Raw genomic sequence first — 16842 nt, 5'->3', positions numbered from 1 at the left:
TAAGAAACCGAGCTTTAATGTATTTGGGGTCCCTGGGTTTGCTGAGAGTCTGTGTGCGTGAACTCTGGGTCTGTAAAGATTGAAGGTTTTCAGAGAATGTGTCCTTCCTTAATTATTTTAGCAAGTGTCTTGTTCACTTGTGTAAAACACAAACCTTATTGGGGGGATTGGGCCAATAAGAAAGACAGAAATGTGGACTCTGAAAAGAGTTCAATGCTGATGCGGCTCTTGTTCAGGATGGACGGCTTCACAGTGTACTTCAAGACATAGGAAAAGAAAGAAAAAGGGAGGGAGGGGGAGAGAGCGAGAGAGAGGAAGAACAGACAAGAACCTGTGCTCAGCAGAGGGAGAGCTCTCATCCAGAAACAAGGAGCCCAGGGGAACAACAAAAAGAAGAGAGATGGGGTGAGAGGAGAAAAAAAAAAAACCTTCAAAACAACAAAACACTACTGGCTCTCCAGAGCGGACTCTGGGTGAATGCCAGCACTCAACGTAATCTCTGAAAGTGATAAAAAACCAAAAAACGATACATACATAAAAATATGCGATTGGATGGATGGAAAGAATTGTGGGTAACCAGTTTCTTTAGGAGATTGTTAAAAAGGAGCAAACAGCGAGAAAACAAAAAAAGACAAGAGACAGTCAGTCCAGGCTTCTTCGTCTTTGGCATCTCATTCTTAATCAGTGCAGTGTTGGGTAGAATGGATGCTGACATGCAAACTGCTCGGCACAACAGGGAATAAGCTCCTAATCAGTAATCAGACTGTCTGTTTAAACGGTGGGGGCTCTTGGTTTCACTCTGGCGTAGGTCAAGGGCCTCTCCACAGTCCCTCTTCCCTACTGCGGTACACCCATGCTTGCTACAGAGCAAACAGAAACCCCTACCGTCACCCCACGGGACTCTAACGGGCAAACAATTCCTGTCATCTCCAATGTCAGCGCTCTTTCCTGACAAGCAAAGCTATTGCATCTAATTGATTTTGTTGCTAAATGTTATTTCTAAGGAAATAATATGGAAAGAGCTATGAATTTGGTTGAGGATATGCTGATAATTATGCTATTTGCTTGAGTTTTTACTGAAAAAAACAGTGTTTTCCAAAACTTTTTTTAGAATGTCAGAAAGGCTCTGGTGATTTTATTGTATGCTTTAAATAAACAGATAAAAATCCTTTCATCTTCATCATTAAAACGCAGGCATGACTTAATTTATAATAAATATATGTGCATATATAACACGTTTCAGAGGTCGGTGGGGCTGAGAATGGTTGGCTTTGTTGTTGTGAAGAATTAAATTCATGCCATGTGGTTTGTTTAGAACACAGCAGGCCTAATCAAAGTAACCTTGAGATACAATTTCATGCTTAGACTGCATGCAGACATTTAGAAGACGCCATGCCAATGCTTTTCGTGATATAACTAGTTGTGTTCATGTTTCTATATGAAAACTATACAGGGTTCACACTGACAGCAGTTAAAGATAAGTTAGGAAATGTTTTTCATAAACACTTTTTGTTATACTGGTTGAAACTCTCTTCATATCTTGACAGCAATCAATAACAGAAGTGGTTTAAATATTTAAAAAAAAATAAAGTATAAAATAAAATGTTTGTCCAATCATTGCATTCAGTCGGATTTTTGCATATCTCCGCATACCCTTCTCCCGCAGACATCACACGTCATCAACGCATTTCATGAGGCTATGCAGAGTTGTAGACAGACAGTCACTGAGTGCCGCAAACAAGCAGCAGCCACCTTTTACAGTTCCCCCTGAACCAAAACAACAAGCTTATGCTGCGTTCATGCCATAACTACCGTGATTATGAAATGGCAACCCGTGACATTCTACTCGGAGCGGTTCACATCCTCAGACTCAGAATTATGCATTTCTGTCAACACTATCAACGGCGAAATGAATCTGCAGCAGTCAGGTGGTACACGTCAGAGCTCTGTAAGTTGTTTACGTTCATTATTATTGTAATGTTATGTGCTTTGAGACATTAAGTAATTTAACGCCTATTCTTGTGACACTTTGCAGACTGCTCTGGTTTGGTGGTGCGCGTTCATGTGTTTTGGAGGCGGCGTGGCTTTGGAGACGCCCTGAAGTTAAGATGGGATCTTATGATTTCAAAGCTAGCTTGCTATTGCTAGCCTCTCTGAAACTGCCAACCCTACCTTTAAACGGTGAGTCTTTGTGTGGTTGGTTGATAGTAATGTTTCTACTCAACTGTACAAGTATCAATTGCAGCTGTCATGTCATATCAAATCCCTCGTTATCATAAATAATGCCTGGTCACTTTGTCTATGCAAATCGCTTTCAGCATGAATGTGGTGTGGAGTGCAGGCCAATTCGACATCTTTCACAATGCCACCTAGTGTTCTGGAGAGCCATTTATATTTCAATTGCTTTCATTATTGAGTGAGTACAGGTGCTTGATCAGACATACTGGATAAGAATGGAACAGCGGGACCCTCGATGGCCCCGGCAGGAACCCTTCTAAATCAACTCAATGTTGCTCATCTCCCTTCCGTAATCAAGCCTCCCACTTGAAGCTGCTTCTATTGTTCTGCCCTTCCTCCCGCTCTTTCTCCATCTCTCTCTTTCAGTCCTTTTTCCCTAATCTCATAAAAATTCAGAAGGATACTCCCACATTTTGCTCCTCTCTCTCTCCTGCCATTCTTGAGAACATTAAAGCTGATCTCCATGGTGAAGAAGGGAGGATGAACTCTCTGGCCTCTCAAGTATGCACTCCGTGGCACCCTGCTTTTCCTGTGAACCAAAAGTGAGGCCTCTTTTTTGATATGTCATACCTTTTTTGTGCGTTTCAAGTTTCAAAATACACCTTAATCTGACTTAAGGACTCATACCTGAATTCAAAACCATTTATGTCCCCAAATACTTGGAAGACTGCTTGATGTGCATTATAAAAGAAGACACTCACACATTTAAAGTTGTACCGATCGTCATTGCAATGTGAAAGGAAATAGAGAAATGAGAAAAGCTCTAGGAATAGACCTGCATTACACCTTTGCACCCAAGCTGTGCGTAAAACCTGCAGTATAATCGACACATTGCATAGCATGACAAAATTCAAATCTGCTCAACATGGCTCCGACAAACTTTCTTTACTGATCTAGGATCTGAATCAAAACCTCAACTTGTACCCTTTGGAAAAACAAGATCGAGATCAAAACTCCTGGATCAGGCTCTGTGGGTTAGGAATGACTTGAGACAAGCCCCAGGGGTCTCTGCTCTGTCACAGTGGGGTCACCGAAGAGTGAGGAGAAAAGGAGACAATCAGATCTCATCTACCTCCCATGGGTCACCCTCTTTCTCTCAATCGTTCACTCTTTCCAAACACAAACAACTACACTCCTTCATGCATGCCTGCAGTGCAGATTTGATTACTGGCAAACCCTCGGCAACCCTTTCCGATTCTTGTCAGAGAAAGCGGGTCAAGTCTATGAGCTCACAGGAAAGATGATACCGGTTCGATGGAGTCGGGATAAGAGATCTGACATCTTCAGGGTAGAGAGAGCAGGTTTGTCTGTCGAAAAGGATTTGATTTACCCAGGGATTAATAGCACAAAAGCAGTCTGAGGAGTAGGGATCCTGGGAACTACAGGAGGCAGGGTGGCGTAGTCAGCACCGGGGGTATCTCGCTCACCTGTTTAGGGGCAAAGAATGGGTAGAGCGGCCAAGACCCCTGTCCTGTACATCAGAGTTTCTGTTGCACGCATCTCCATTCTTTTATATTTGAGTCTGACAAAACGCAAAATCGATAATGCTTTTTCCCCATTTCCTCTTTGATGCAACTTCAAAAGGTTAGTGGACAGCTCTCAGAGGAGTGTTCAAAAGGAGGGGCAAAAAAAGAAGATAAGGAGCAAAAGACACTCCCCGAAGAAAAGAAAAAAAGGGGCTAAACAACGTGCTTGGAATTGAAGTTGTGCAAGAAAAGCCCAGTGCGACTAGGAACACCTGCAATCACCACTGTGGTTTGCCGCATTCAGCCAGTGTGAATGAGTAAAGAGCCAAGCGGTCTCACACAATAATATCATCTGCACCTGCAGGAGTGCATGTTGGACACCATGTGTACATACACCTAATACGTTCTGTGTAATTACAGCTGCATGTATCTGTATCCGCACAGTTGATAAGTTACACCCAAGGTACACCTAACTAACCTTGGCTTGTAGTAATAAATACAAGTCTCATTTGAATCTCAAATGATTCTGTAAACCCTGAACTGGTTGACCCAGGCACTCTTTGAAGAGAAATGTGGCAGTGTGTTCAACCAACAATTGTCTTCAAATGAAAACAATCTCATACTCTTTTCCAACTGCATTTCAGTGTGAGAATAATCACCTTTCACCCTACTCTGTGTTTGAGAGGGTAAAGCATTTGTGCATGTGTGTGCTTCATGTGAGCACTCTGTGTGTACTCTGTGTGTGTGTGTGTGTGTGTGTAGGTGCAGCTGGACCTGTGGTGAATGTGTTATCAGTGAAGTACTGTGAGAAGGAGAATTATGGCAGGCCTGAAATACATTCTGACAGCCAGAGACATCAAAGGATTCCTTACAACTGTGCTCTTAACGTGGAGTCAATGTAGGAAATTACTCCGAAGGCGTGAGACGACTATCCTTCTGAACAGTCAAATCTCTCAAATATATAAAAAACAGTGCCTGATGACTCGCAAAATCTACAACAAATAGTCAATAATCAGTAGAATCTTTTATCTAGCTGGAAGTGTTCAGTCAACAGGAAACAACATTCGCAACCCAATTAGTTTCATAATGCAACATTTCTGTGTATAACTGGATATTCAACAAGACAAAAATAAAGGAGGAGATTTAAGTCATCTGAAAGGAATTGATTGGATCACTGGCACCTGCTCGTTGAAACTTACTCCGGATAAAAGGAATATTCTGGGTTCATCACAGATTAGGATTAATCAACAGCAGCATCATTTTGATTACCATTTTTCCTTTAAAAAAAATACAATTGTTTACAGTGACGCACTTACAATGAAGTGAACAGGGCCAATCCATAAATGTTAAAATAACTCAAAGTTTCAATAGTATGGCCACAAGATGCCCCCTAAAATGACCATAACAATGACAAGAACTACTTTTTAGCTCAAATAACACGTTTGATATTCAAAGCTTGCATTTCTCAGACAATAGGCCCCATTTACTTGTAAATACCTTGCTGTAACTGTTTTTTAAGGGATACAAACCAGGGATTTTTCAAAATTGTATTGAACCTGGTGGAGAAGAAACATTTTGAACCGCAATAATGTGTATTAAGTAGATAGGATTGATAATTGTTTCATGTTGACAAAGTCTAACGAGATAAAATTAGCGCAGGTCTGATTGAGCGGCGACAGAAGCATCTGATGTAACAAGGATCTTTTTACTTTGGAGTGGAGATTGTCTTGACTGCCAAGAGGGTGAGTCGAGACTGGCACATGGGACTCATGCCAAACTGTCCGAGGCGCCAGGGCTCAGATGTAGCGTGAGGATGGGTGTGTCCGTGCATGGCATGGGTAACCAGGAGAAGTGCCAGACTACAATTCTTCACAGAAACTTTCCCCTCCTCCCTCTCTCTTTTGTCTCGATTTCATTCATTCATCCCCTGCACTTTCTCTCCCTCACCATCTTCAGACTGTCCGGATGCTTTGTCAAACACACATACACACGCACACACACACACCACTGGGGCTAAATCAAAAATCTATGCTCTCAATGGCCAGTCAATATCTCATTAAGCAGTTACCGTGCCCAAGTTGGCAGGTAATGCATTTCATAGTTCTGACACACACTCATACACACTCCGACAGCCTCTCTCACATGCCACACATTGTAATAACCTGTGGAAATGTGGCACTCAGTTTCTTTCACAAGTTGCGGTGGAATATGGTCACTCAACCTCCAAGGAGAAACAATGACAGACTGTGTGTGTGTTTATATATATATATATATATATATATATGTTCTTATCAATCCAAAGCCCACTTCCACATTCCAGGATTGATCCCTTGGTTTGATCCAGTCATGTCTTTTGGCAGGTCTAGACTGGACTAGATTAAACTCGATTGCAAAGCAGTCGGACATATGCCTATCATTTATAATGCTGCACTGCCATTAAATATAAAAGTAAACTCATTGAAGCAAAATTCTGATTTAGCATACTCTGCAAATATACATGAAAATTCATGTTCTAGCATTGCTCTGGCATTTACAAACCTCAGTATTCAAAGCGCTGACAGAGTTACCTTCAAACACCTGTGCTGTTAAACAATGACCTGCAAGAACATGACCAAAGAAGAAGAGGAATTATGCAATAGACAGCTATAGCGCCACCCCTGGCTACCATAAGAATGCAACAAATTTTAAATTGCTTTCTTACAAATTTCAGAATACTAGATGATAATGAATAAGTATGTTTCAGCCCTTAGATTTACATTGGTAGGTTTTTTTTTTTTTTTTTTTGCACATCAAAATAAAGTCTTATTCTGACTGTGAACCGGCCACTCAGACAGGAATAAAACAATAACATGATAATGCCCCCCACAACCCCAACCCACCTCACCTCTATTTTAACGCAACTTTCAAGGGCATCGTGATTACAAATTCTTCTTCAAATGTGAGTTTTTACATTTTGGACTTGCCGACTGCCAAAATTGTTAATGTTTAATGCAAAAAACATTAAAACCATACCAAGTGGCACTTAAATATCCATAAAAAAGAGACTCCTTACCGCTCTCCATTGCAAAATTCGAAGCCTCTGCAGAAATAGTCCACTTAACACTCCTTGCTGGCCACTAATCTTGCTCTTTATTTTTAACCCTAGCTTGTGGGCTTCATCTTTACTTCACCTTAATCTGATTTTGCCTGCCCTCTTTCTGTCCTTTGTGGCTAACTGGATTACAGCCAATCTTGTTAACCTCTGCTGTGTTACCGAAATGCCCAGAGGATCACACTAGTCAACTGCACTCTACTAGTCCAGCGACTAAAGAGGAAAAGAGCAAACCACTAATGCCCAACTTCAGCATGCAAATGTTATTTGCTTTGACTTTGTTTTTTAACGTCTACATGCGATTACATTCATTCTGGTCTGGTATTTTTCAGAACACATGCAGCAAAAAAATAAGATTTTGAAAAGATTTCAAACAGCTCTTTTCCAACATACTTTCTAGCTTATTAAAGGGTTAATTACCACACAGATGAAACAGGCCTGTTTTTTTTCTGTCTTTGGCACATCAAACAACTTTCTTTAATTATGTAATTAATATTTGGAGTTTTCATCTTAATTGTGTGGAGCAGGCTAGCTCATTTGCATAGGGTAATGAGAGGGATGTTTCCATTACAGGTAATTAGGTACTTGAGAGGCAAGTGTGTGGCTAGAAGGCTGGGAAAGAGGAAAGGAAAAAGGAGGGATGACGGGTACGATCGGAAAAAAGACAGATAACCGTATCATATTACCGAACAAGGAGGCGTTAGCGTCTGTAAAGACATGCCTGTCAAATGACTTGCAAAGCAAACACATAGTAATTGCCTGACGTGAACGAAATGTGGTTTCACAGCGAAATCAGTGTCACAATCAGTCGACTGCTCTGATAATGATGCTGAACTGAAATCCCTCAGAATTCTAATATGATATTTAATTATATGAATCCATTTACAAAATAAATAAATAAAGGGTCATTATTCATGATTTTTAACTTTCAACAATGAAAATTAAATTATGTAAAGCTTTTTCAATAGAAGACGTCTACTAATACACAATTCTATCAAAACATTGTAACCGAGTCACTGCAAACGGTATCAATTTCTGTAAGACCTTAGGAAATCTTTTATTAAACAGTTAGACACACTGTAGATGTGGTTTGGTTGTAAGATAATGGATTCCTCCAGTCTCCAAGAGCTCTATTTTCAGTTTGTAAGCCTCTTCAGAACAACCCACACATGAGACCCGGGGTCAGAGGTTATCTCATACACCTGCTCCAGCTCCACAACACACAATCTGCACGTTCTTACCCACAATCACACACACACACTTTTTAACGGCCACATGCATGCAAAAAGCGAAACCCACATGCTCACTTAGAACAAGACGCTCTCATATTCAGATGCCGGTGAAGGTTTGAACAATCCCAACACTCAAAGATCAGAAAAATAGCTCATAAAACATGTGCATCAATGCACGATCTTGTAATTCCTTGCAAAATCAAGTCGGGAAAATTTGCATAAATATTTCATTATGCAAAAGACATAAGAATGGCTTAGCGATGCATTTTGATGCAGCATAAAAACTCATTAATACATATAACGCGTGCTATTTAGCTCAGCTTCAACATACAGATACCAGAATTACGAGCCGGTTCAGTGTTGTGGTAATGCAATAACTGCGAGTGCAGTGGAGGTGAACTGCCGAAAAGCTTTCAGTGGGAGATTCACGGAGAGGGTGCGAAGGAGAAGAGTGGTGTTACCGCGGCTCAACACCAACATCCATTGCTTTTTCCACTCTCAACACCTCTCGCCTAATACAGAATGACAGCTGTGTGTGTGCGCGTGCAGAGAGGAGGGTGTGTGTGTGTGTGTGTGTGTGTCTGGCGGCATGGAGCGCTAATGGATCGAAGAGTGTAAATGTATTGTAAAGTGTATATACAAAAGAAAGACTTCAGATGAAAAGGAATGAATATGAGCATGCATGTTATCCAGTCTAGAGGAGGCAGATGAGTGTGTGTGTGTGTGTGTGTGTGTGTTATGGCAGGGGGGTTGGGACCACTGAGCAGGATTACGGAGGCATGATCAACACCAGTATAGTGGTGTGGCGTTCACCCTGGTTGTTCACGGGCCAAAAAAATAGGTCAGTGGAACACGAAACACGCCGACGTCAACCCAAAACTACTGGCAGTCGACATGTCCTGTGTCCTGACTCAAACTCTCCTTGACCTCTTACCTTCGAAAACACACACACACACACACACAACACAACACAAACTCTTGTTTGGAACAACGAGACCCCCATTTCTTGAGAAACTGACTTACTTAATATAACCAAACTAGTAAAAATATTAAATTTGCTATCCACTGCAGATCAGGAATGGGAAAAAACAGGTTCCAACATCTTAACAGCCTCTTTTTTTTTAGACATTCCACTGCTTTAGAACTTTGTCTGACTAACTTAATTTCCCTCCATAATGGAAATATATGACAATGCCACAACTTAATTTTACTGGAATGAAAACATGCATCTCTCTCTCTCTCTCTCTCTCTCTCTCTCTCTCTCTCTCTACATGAGACGCTCAAACAGAGAGTTGGCTGACTATAAATAAAGCCCTTTGCAGCTCGACTCGCTTGCACAAAAAAAAGGAAGTTTACAAAAAGGAGAGACAAAACCCCAGCATGCCTTTGTCCTCTTACCTTTCATAGCTGAAATCACAAAATACATCATTAAGCTCGGCGGTCCATAGGCGAGCGGGTCTCGAGGAGTGCACTGCTGTTTCAGCAGCAGCTGGCCAGCATAGCTCTGCCGCTCAGCTGCGCTCGCATGACCACACCACAATCCATGTGACTCTGACATCAGCGCTCTCTCGCTGTTAGGGCCCGCCCTTGGGTTGGGATTGGCAGAGGAGAGGCCAATGAGAGGGAGGCGGGAGGGGAAAAGAGGGTTGGGTCTTTTTCTACAGAATGCAATGGCTGTGACCGGAGCCGATGGGATGGGGTGAAGGAGGGGGGGTTCAGGGAGGCTGTCACTGTCTCTTCTGCTTTATCGCCAACAAGAGAAAGTCATAACAGAAGCACAACACCAAACAAGTTTTTTTTTTCAGCTCTCAATCGTGATGGTAGAAAAATTGCAAGAATGTTTAGTGTGATGCAGTGTGATTTCATTGAGTAAGTAGCCTATTGTGACATTGTTATTATTATTATTTTTTTAAAAGCTTCAGCTAAATTAAATAAACATGCCATGCACAACCTAGGACCCAATTGTAACCTTGAAATGTACAATTTATGCATTTTGACAAACTATCTAACAGCTTTGTACAGTATGTACTCTTTACAGTACTCTTTGTACATAGATAGATAGATAGATAGATAGATAGATAGATAGATAGATAAACAATATTTATAACTTGTATAGAAAAAAATTCTACATTTAAAAAAATCTAGACGAACAAGTTGAACTCACTAATCAACTAATTGGTTGTCGAGTGACTAGTTGTCACTAATGAACCAAAGTTTATTTTTTCATGCCAATAAAGCTGCTGAACAAAACAGGAGGGGTAGAAAAAGGCAAGAGTAAAAAAAAAGTCATGTTTTTCGTTTGTCTTGGCGCTGTGGCAGCAGTCTCTCGCTTCCTGTGTGCTAATATTAGAGGGGCAGATGAGGCTGCAAGCAACTCCAGATGTTTTCAGAGAGAGAGAGAGAGAGAGAGAGAGAGAGAGAGAGAGAGAGAGAGAGAGAGAGAGAGAGAGAGAGAGAGAGCGTGTTACTGGCCGTCTCTCTGACCTCCCTCCAGGAGGCTGGTTTCATCTTTTCCTCTCTCAGTGCTCGGTGTCCTGCCTGCTGAGAGAGGTGCTCACACTGGCTGCCCTGGCAGCTGAGCTCCAGAAGATAGCAGGAGAGAGAAAAGAGAGAGACTCATCCTGATCCTTCCACCACACAGTGACTGTCTGATGAGTTTCACTATCTCACCATCCTTTTCATTTTCTCTCTCCATCGCTCCGTCGGAGACCCCCTCCCCCTCGTGAGCGCTCTCTCTCTCTCTCTCTCTCTCTCTCTCTCTCTCTCTCTCTCTCTCTCTCTCTCTAATAATCTGCTCAGGCTTCTTAGCAGCTGGCTGCTCATGATTCTGGTCTTAGAGAGAGCTGGCTCCGGCCACAAACCAAACCCAGCTCCATTTTGAGCCCCTGCTCTTCTCATCCCTACCCTGAATTAATGTGAATCTGAGATAGCAATATTTCAGTGCATTAAAAATGGGGGGGGGGGGGGGGCATCCTCTATAATATACCATTGAGCTGTTTTTTTGTTTTGTTTTTTACTGATGCTATTGTCGATGTAATGTAAATAATAATATTTACATTAATTAGGTAATTAATGAATATGCCCTCTAATAAAAATAAATAAAAAAATGATCATTGAGCAATCTTCTAAAATGTACACCATTGTAGAAGAGTTTTTTTTTTAAATATGGTTTATTCCCCGTGTAATTATAATTTAAATAATTTAATTATAATTTAAATAATGGATTCATGAATTATCAAATCACACACATATTGGGTTTCCATGTTTTATGGGGACTTTCTATAGACATAATGATTTTATACTCCACAAACTGTATATTCTATCCCCTTACACTAAACCTACCCATCACATAAAACTTTCTGCATTTAAACATTTTCCAAAAAGCCTTACTTAGTATGATTAATAAGCTGCTTCCATAATGGGGACCAAAAAATGTCCCCACAAGGACAACAATTTCTGGTACTGCCATCAATGTGTGAACATTTTTGTCCTCATTACATAGGGTTTACCTGATGTTTTATTGATAAGCTGTCGTATCAATGGTATTTTAATAGAAAATATTTGTAGCAAAGTACATTTTTGTTTAGAGTTATAAACATATGTGTGATAGGCTACGGGTAAAATCACTGTTTACCTGAATGGCTATGTTTGCTATGCTAATTTAACACTAAATGAGCAGGAATAACTGCTGTGAATCCCTGAAAAAAAAAAAAAATGCAAATACACACTCCACACCTGATGCCATAAATCTCACAAATTACCGTCTGATCACGACCTCTTGTGTGATCCATTAGAGGCAGCGAAAATAAATTAACTCATGTTATGTCAACACTAATCCGTCAACGGTCTCCGCTTAATAAGCAAAATATAATTTCCCCTCCATGATTATCAAATGAGGTGTATCATAGCTGAAAATTAGCCGCGTCGAAAGTTGCATTAGCCTGCGTGGAGGTAGTTTAGCTCGTGTCACGCTGTGCTGTTAGCATTAGTGTTAGCGCTGGGCCTCTATTAAGCTACTGTGTTTTTTGACCGTGTGGTACTCGCGCTCTTTGGATGAGTCAGTCCAACTGCAGCTTGTGGTAAGGTTAAACTGCTTTTCTCTGTTGAGATACTTGCGGTCGGTAGGTAAACAACAGTACTGTGGTTAGAGCAGACTGCTGAGAGAAAGGGTTTCAGAACAGCGTGCCTCTGGGCAGTGCAGTTCAGGTGAACACGTGTGTACGTGGAGTGGAAAAAAGGCTACAAGTGCACTCGCATGCAAAAACCTACACAGCACGTTTTCTTCTTCCTAACCCTTTAGATCTCAGTACGATAACCCACGATTAGACTTCAAATGTGTTATCAGTAATGGTGAAAAAAGATGTCTGTGGCTTTGAGAGTTACACATAAAAAAGGAAAGTGGAACATTTGTCGTGTGTGATTGTTTGCAACTGTAGCTCATACAACTTCTCAACTTTGCATATACAATACATGATATAACCACTATGCCATTCATTAATAGCCAATATGTATCAGACAGTAAAACTGATATACAAAGCATTACTCTCCACAAAATACTAGGCATTTAGACCAGCGAGGCATGTCAAATCACACTTTCCTAGTATGTTCCCAACCAGTCACTGGAGAGACGTCGGCATCTACAAGGCGTCAAAAATCAAACCGTGAAGAACTGCAACAATCAACGGAGGAATTAAGTGGTGTTAATGACAACAGCTGCCACCAGACAGGCCTCGTCTTCTCCGCTCAACGCCCTGGAATGCATTTCTCTCTCACTTTCAAACCTGGCTTTCCCAAACTCAGAACCAAGGGCTGTGGAGTTTGATGGAAGTCTCAGAAGACGCCACCTATTTTCAGGCAATGAATTGATTAAATTGGTTTGTTCAATCACATACTAGCCCCAACCCAGTGACCGTGAATTGCCAAGTAGGACACGTTCCTGGATCAGCATCCTTAATGGTCCTGGAACCTTCTAATCAACCGATCAGATTATAGGGATAGGGATAAGGGGTTAGGGCTCAAGGGCTTGAACAATGTTCTTCAAGATAAAGCCATTTCCTTCAGATTCAGGGTTGATATTTGGGAAAGGGTTAGGAAAGATACTTTCAAGAGGAACGTTGTTCCAGGACCAACAAAAGTTGTTGATCCAGGAGCACGTTTTACTTTGCAAAATCATGGTGACCAATGAATCTAACCCTAAAACTGGTGACCTTGATTTTCCAACATGTTTTGTTGATCCTGGAACAACATTCCTGTCCATAAACATAGTCCCACACCCTAAACTTAACCCTAACCATCACTTACACCTGAAATAAAAGGGAAACGATTGGTGAATAAGAACGGTGTCCCTAACCCTAGTTTAAGGTCTAAACTTAACATCTACAGATAACTTAATCAAATCTGATTGGTTGTTTGGAATGTTGTTCCAGGATCATGTACAACTTGGTGAAACCACAATAAACCCCTAGAACAAGAGGGCAAAGATTGGTTGACAAGAATATTGTTCCAAGAACAACAGATGTTGATCCAGGAACATCCCTCTTTTGTAAATCACATGAAACATAATATGAGGTGAATGAGCACAGGGAAGTGTACAACCTTTGTTTACACCACGTTTCATGTGCCGTTTTGCCTCAAGCATAGGTGCAATACAGTCTGGTTCGTCATAAAACATAAGTAAAGAAACCTAACCCAACAAGGCGATTTTCTAACCAGCTTATATCAATTATTGGCCCAGCGTGGGTGTATCCCTACCACAGTACAGTGAGGGCCAAAGGTGGACTCTGTCAATCTTTCCCTGTCTCTCTCCATAATCACAGCAGCCCTAGTCAAGTGTCTAGCTCTCCACCTCCTGATTAATTCAAGCAAATGTATTTATTGTAAACAACCCCTGTGGGATGGAATTCAATTGAGAGGGGACGCAGAGCATCCACTGGTGCCCCCGAGGAGCCAGGCGGAGGACTGCAGCCGATAATGGGCTCATTAGCAGTCTGTCAGTAGCATCCCACGCACGGGCAGAACAGCAGCTGATCCTCTATCCTCTTTAACTCTTGCCTCTCCTCAACACTGAAACCACAGCATGGAGGGAAGGAGTTTGCTTTAATGAAACACATAGCATGTAATCGAAGACAAGATGAGCTCTAAATGGCCCTCATATAAGTGTGAACGATTCATAAGTACATTATTTGAAAGAATAATGTAGATGGTGCTGTAAAATGTAGGAATTTAAACAGTAGCATGCTAACAGTCACTCTTAACAGTGACTGTTAACAAACTAAAACACTCTCTTTGAAGTTCTGCCTCTAAATTCATCCACTATAAACAAGTTTGACCTCAACCTCACCAAACAAATAGTTGGTTTTAATAAAACTGACACATATCCTAATTATTTCACACTGAATATTTTGTTTTATTCTGAAATATTACGGAAGTTAAATGTGTTACAAATGCCGTTTCAAGTCATTTCTTTCAGCACCCAGACTAGCCTGCACTGCAATTTTGTCACAAGTAGCTATAACTTACAATGTGTTTCTCAGCACCCAAAACCACATCCTTGCATAATATGCACAGTAATCTGTGTGCTACAGTCACCTACTCTTTGTTTCAAGGTTTATTAAACGTTTCCCTAAACCCAGAGGGAAAGTGAAGAGGATGATGGTCTCACAGAGACAGATGCCACATACGTGACAAGAGATTCCTTCTAGAGCTCACAGGAAGGAACTAAAATCAATCTATCAACAACATACATCGAACAATATAATCACCTAGAGGCCAAAGCTACTGCTTTATCTGGATTAAGCCAAGAGTTTCTGTTACAGACCATCCTGGCTGGAGTAACAACAGATATATCACAGAAGTGGCACATTCTTGCAGTAATGCTGAAAGTGACAAGGCAGCCAGTTCAGACCATTACTGAATTAACAAGTCACCCCTAAATACACACCAACAACCTCAATATGAATCCGTTTAATATATATCTATATGCCGAAGAGTGCGGGAGCACAATATCAAACCGTAAGCGCACGAGCCCATATAAAACAATCATAAACCAATTTAGAGCCATTCCAGGCAATTTCCTGTGGCTTCCATCTGAGAAGAGGACTTCAATAAATCACTCCGACAACAAGGGGAATATCTATTTCCAGGATAAATAGACAAGACTATTGGGCTTCTTTTCGTTGAAAGAGAGGGAGACGTTACAGAGGGAGTTCAAACACAAACACACACACACACACACACCAAAACACAACAGTGAAACGATTTAGAGAATTAGTATATTTTTGAAACACTGAGTTCATTTTCCGAAATTTTAGCACTGTTTGATCAGAGACTTGCTTAACTATCACAAAAAACGTTCACACATCATCATTAAAAACTAATCTCTGAAATGAGTGTTCGATATCTGAAGACCACTTTCTTACTCCAAATGTCACATTTTAATCTCACAGAAGACGAAGAAAGGGGGTTATAAGACCAAAATGAATCCCCGACATCAAGACCCAGACAAAAAGTGCTCCCAGTAGCATCGAACAAAACAAAAAATGGGCCAATTTCTTCGTTAGCGTGCGATATAATGACACTATGCTCCAAAGAATGACTCAGCCTCAGTTTGGGAAGCAATTATTGAAAATGGGCCAATGTGATTGGTTTCATTGCACATTTTGGATACCACTTTGGGGAAATGGCTTAAAATAAAATATTGCCAAATACCCACTTTTTACTGGAACATGTATGAAATATTGAAACTTAACTCTTTCCCTGCCAATGACGGAAATTTTCCGGCTTTCACTATTATATGGTAGGGGGCGCTATTACACATATTCTTAAAGAGTACTGAATCTCCTGATCAAAAGACATGTGAAGAAGAAGCAGAAACAAGCAATATCATATGTAAGCAGATGCATATGTAAAATAACGCGATCACCAAATGAAATGTCGACCCAGCAAGAGCTATAGGACTGTGAAGCATAAGGGGTGTTGATGGACTTGATCTACTCCGTCTATGTTTTGTGCATCGTTCTCAATCCGATCCAGACGTATTCTTTGACAAAAACGTGATTTTCTCAGCTGTTTGCTCAAAATGTTGCTTTTTTATGAAACTTACCCACATTCAAGTGTTGATAAAAAGGAATGTATGAAGCTAGAATAAAACTTTTTTTTTTTTTTTTTGCTTGTAAAGCATAGGGTCTGTTTTTTTTTTTTTTTTATATATATATTGCATTTTCAGACAGCCATACAACAAAATATACTGGAGGCCATGAAACTTTTCTGAAAATGATAAAAAAGAGATTTCATGTTTCATATTTAAAAAAAAAAAAGTACTGTAGGCCTTTGTTGAAACTCTTTATAGGGCTTTTATTTTCTGACTAAGAAACATTTCTTTTCCCAAAAACATTTACAAAATCATCAAAATGTAATTATGCTGTAAGCAAAGATTAATAATCAACAAAATAAAAGGAGCCAAGTCACCAGACGAAACGTCTAGAGCAAATACAAACAGACTTGCCAAGAACAAAGCACGGAGACCAGAGACAGAAAGCTATGTTTGACATGTTACTCAAACAAATCTCCAATCCTCCTCTACACTGAGTGTGTTTACTTCAAATTAAATTTGAACCCTTCCAGGTATTAATAATATGGAGACGTTTGGCAGTAAACAATTTGATAAGCATTAAACTCCCCTTGTGCTCAGTCTAATTGAAAACATCAGATGGCCCCAAGCGGCTGTTTGCTTGCTGTTGCCGTCGATGTTGTCGCTGCTCGGTTAGTTTTAATAGAGCAGAGATGTCAAACCAATTTCTTTGTCTTTGGGCATTTT

At 40.6% G+C, this 16842-nt stretch overlaps 1 protein-coding gene across 2 annotated transcripts in view; it reads right to left on the bottom strand.

Annotated features, from left to right (window-relative positions):
* The window catches only part of roraa (RAR-related orphan receptor A, paralog a), a 295869-nt gene that overhangs the window by 59848 nt on the left and 219179 nt on the right, over window positions 1-16842 (bottom strand). The window contains exon 1 of one of the 2 annotated variants that reach the window (XM_084094277.1): window positions 9426-9710. The exons of the other annotated variant lie outside the window; for it this stretch is intronic. Coding sequence (XP_083950403.1) covers window positions 9426-9585 — 160 coding nt within the window. The 5' untranslated portion in view covers window positions 9586-9710. Of the gene's footprint in view, window positions 1-9425; window positions 9711-16842 lie in introns of those variants that run through there. 2 annotated transcript variants of the gene reach the window in all.

The sequence above is a fragment of the Abramis brama genome (assembly GCF_963993115.1).
Source record: "Abramis brama genome assembly, chromosome: 20".
Taxonomy (NCBI): Eukaryota; Metazoa; Chordata; class Actinopteri; order Cypriniformes; family Leuciscidae; genus Abramis; species Abramis brama.
The sequence above is the reverse complement of the archived record's forward strand: the minus strand, read 5'-3'. Positions and strand labels throughout refer to the sequence as shown.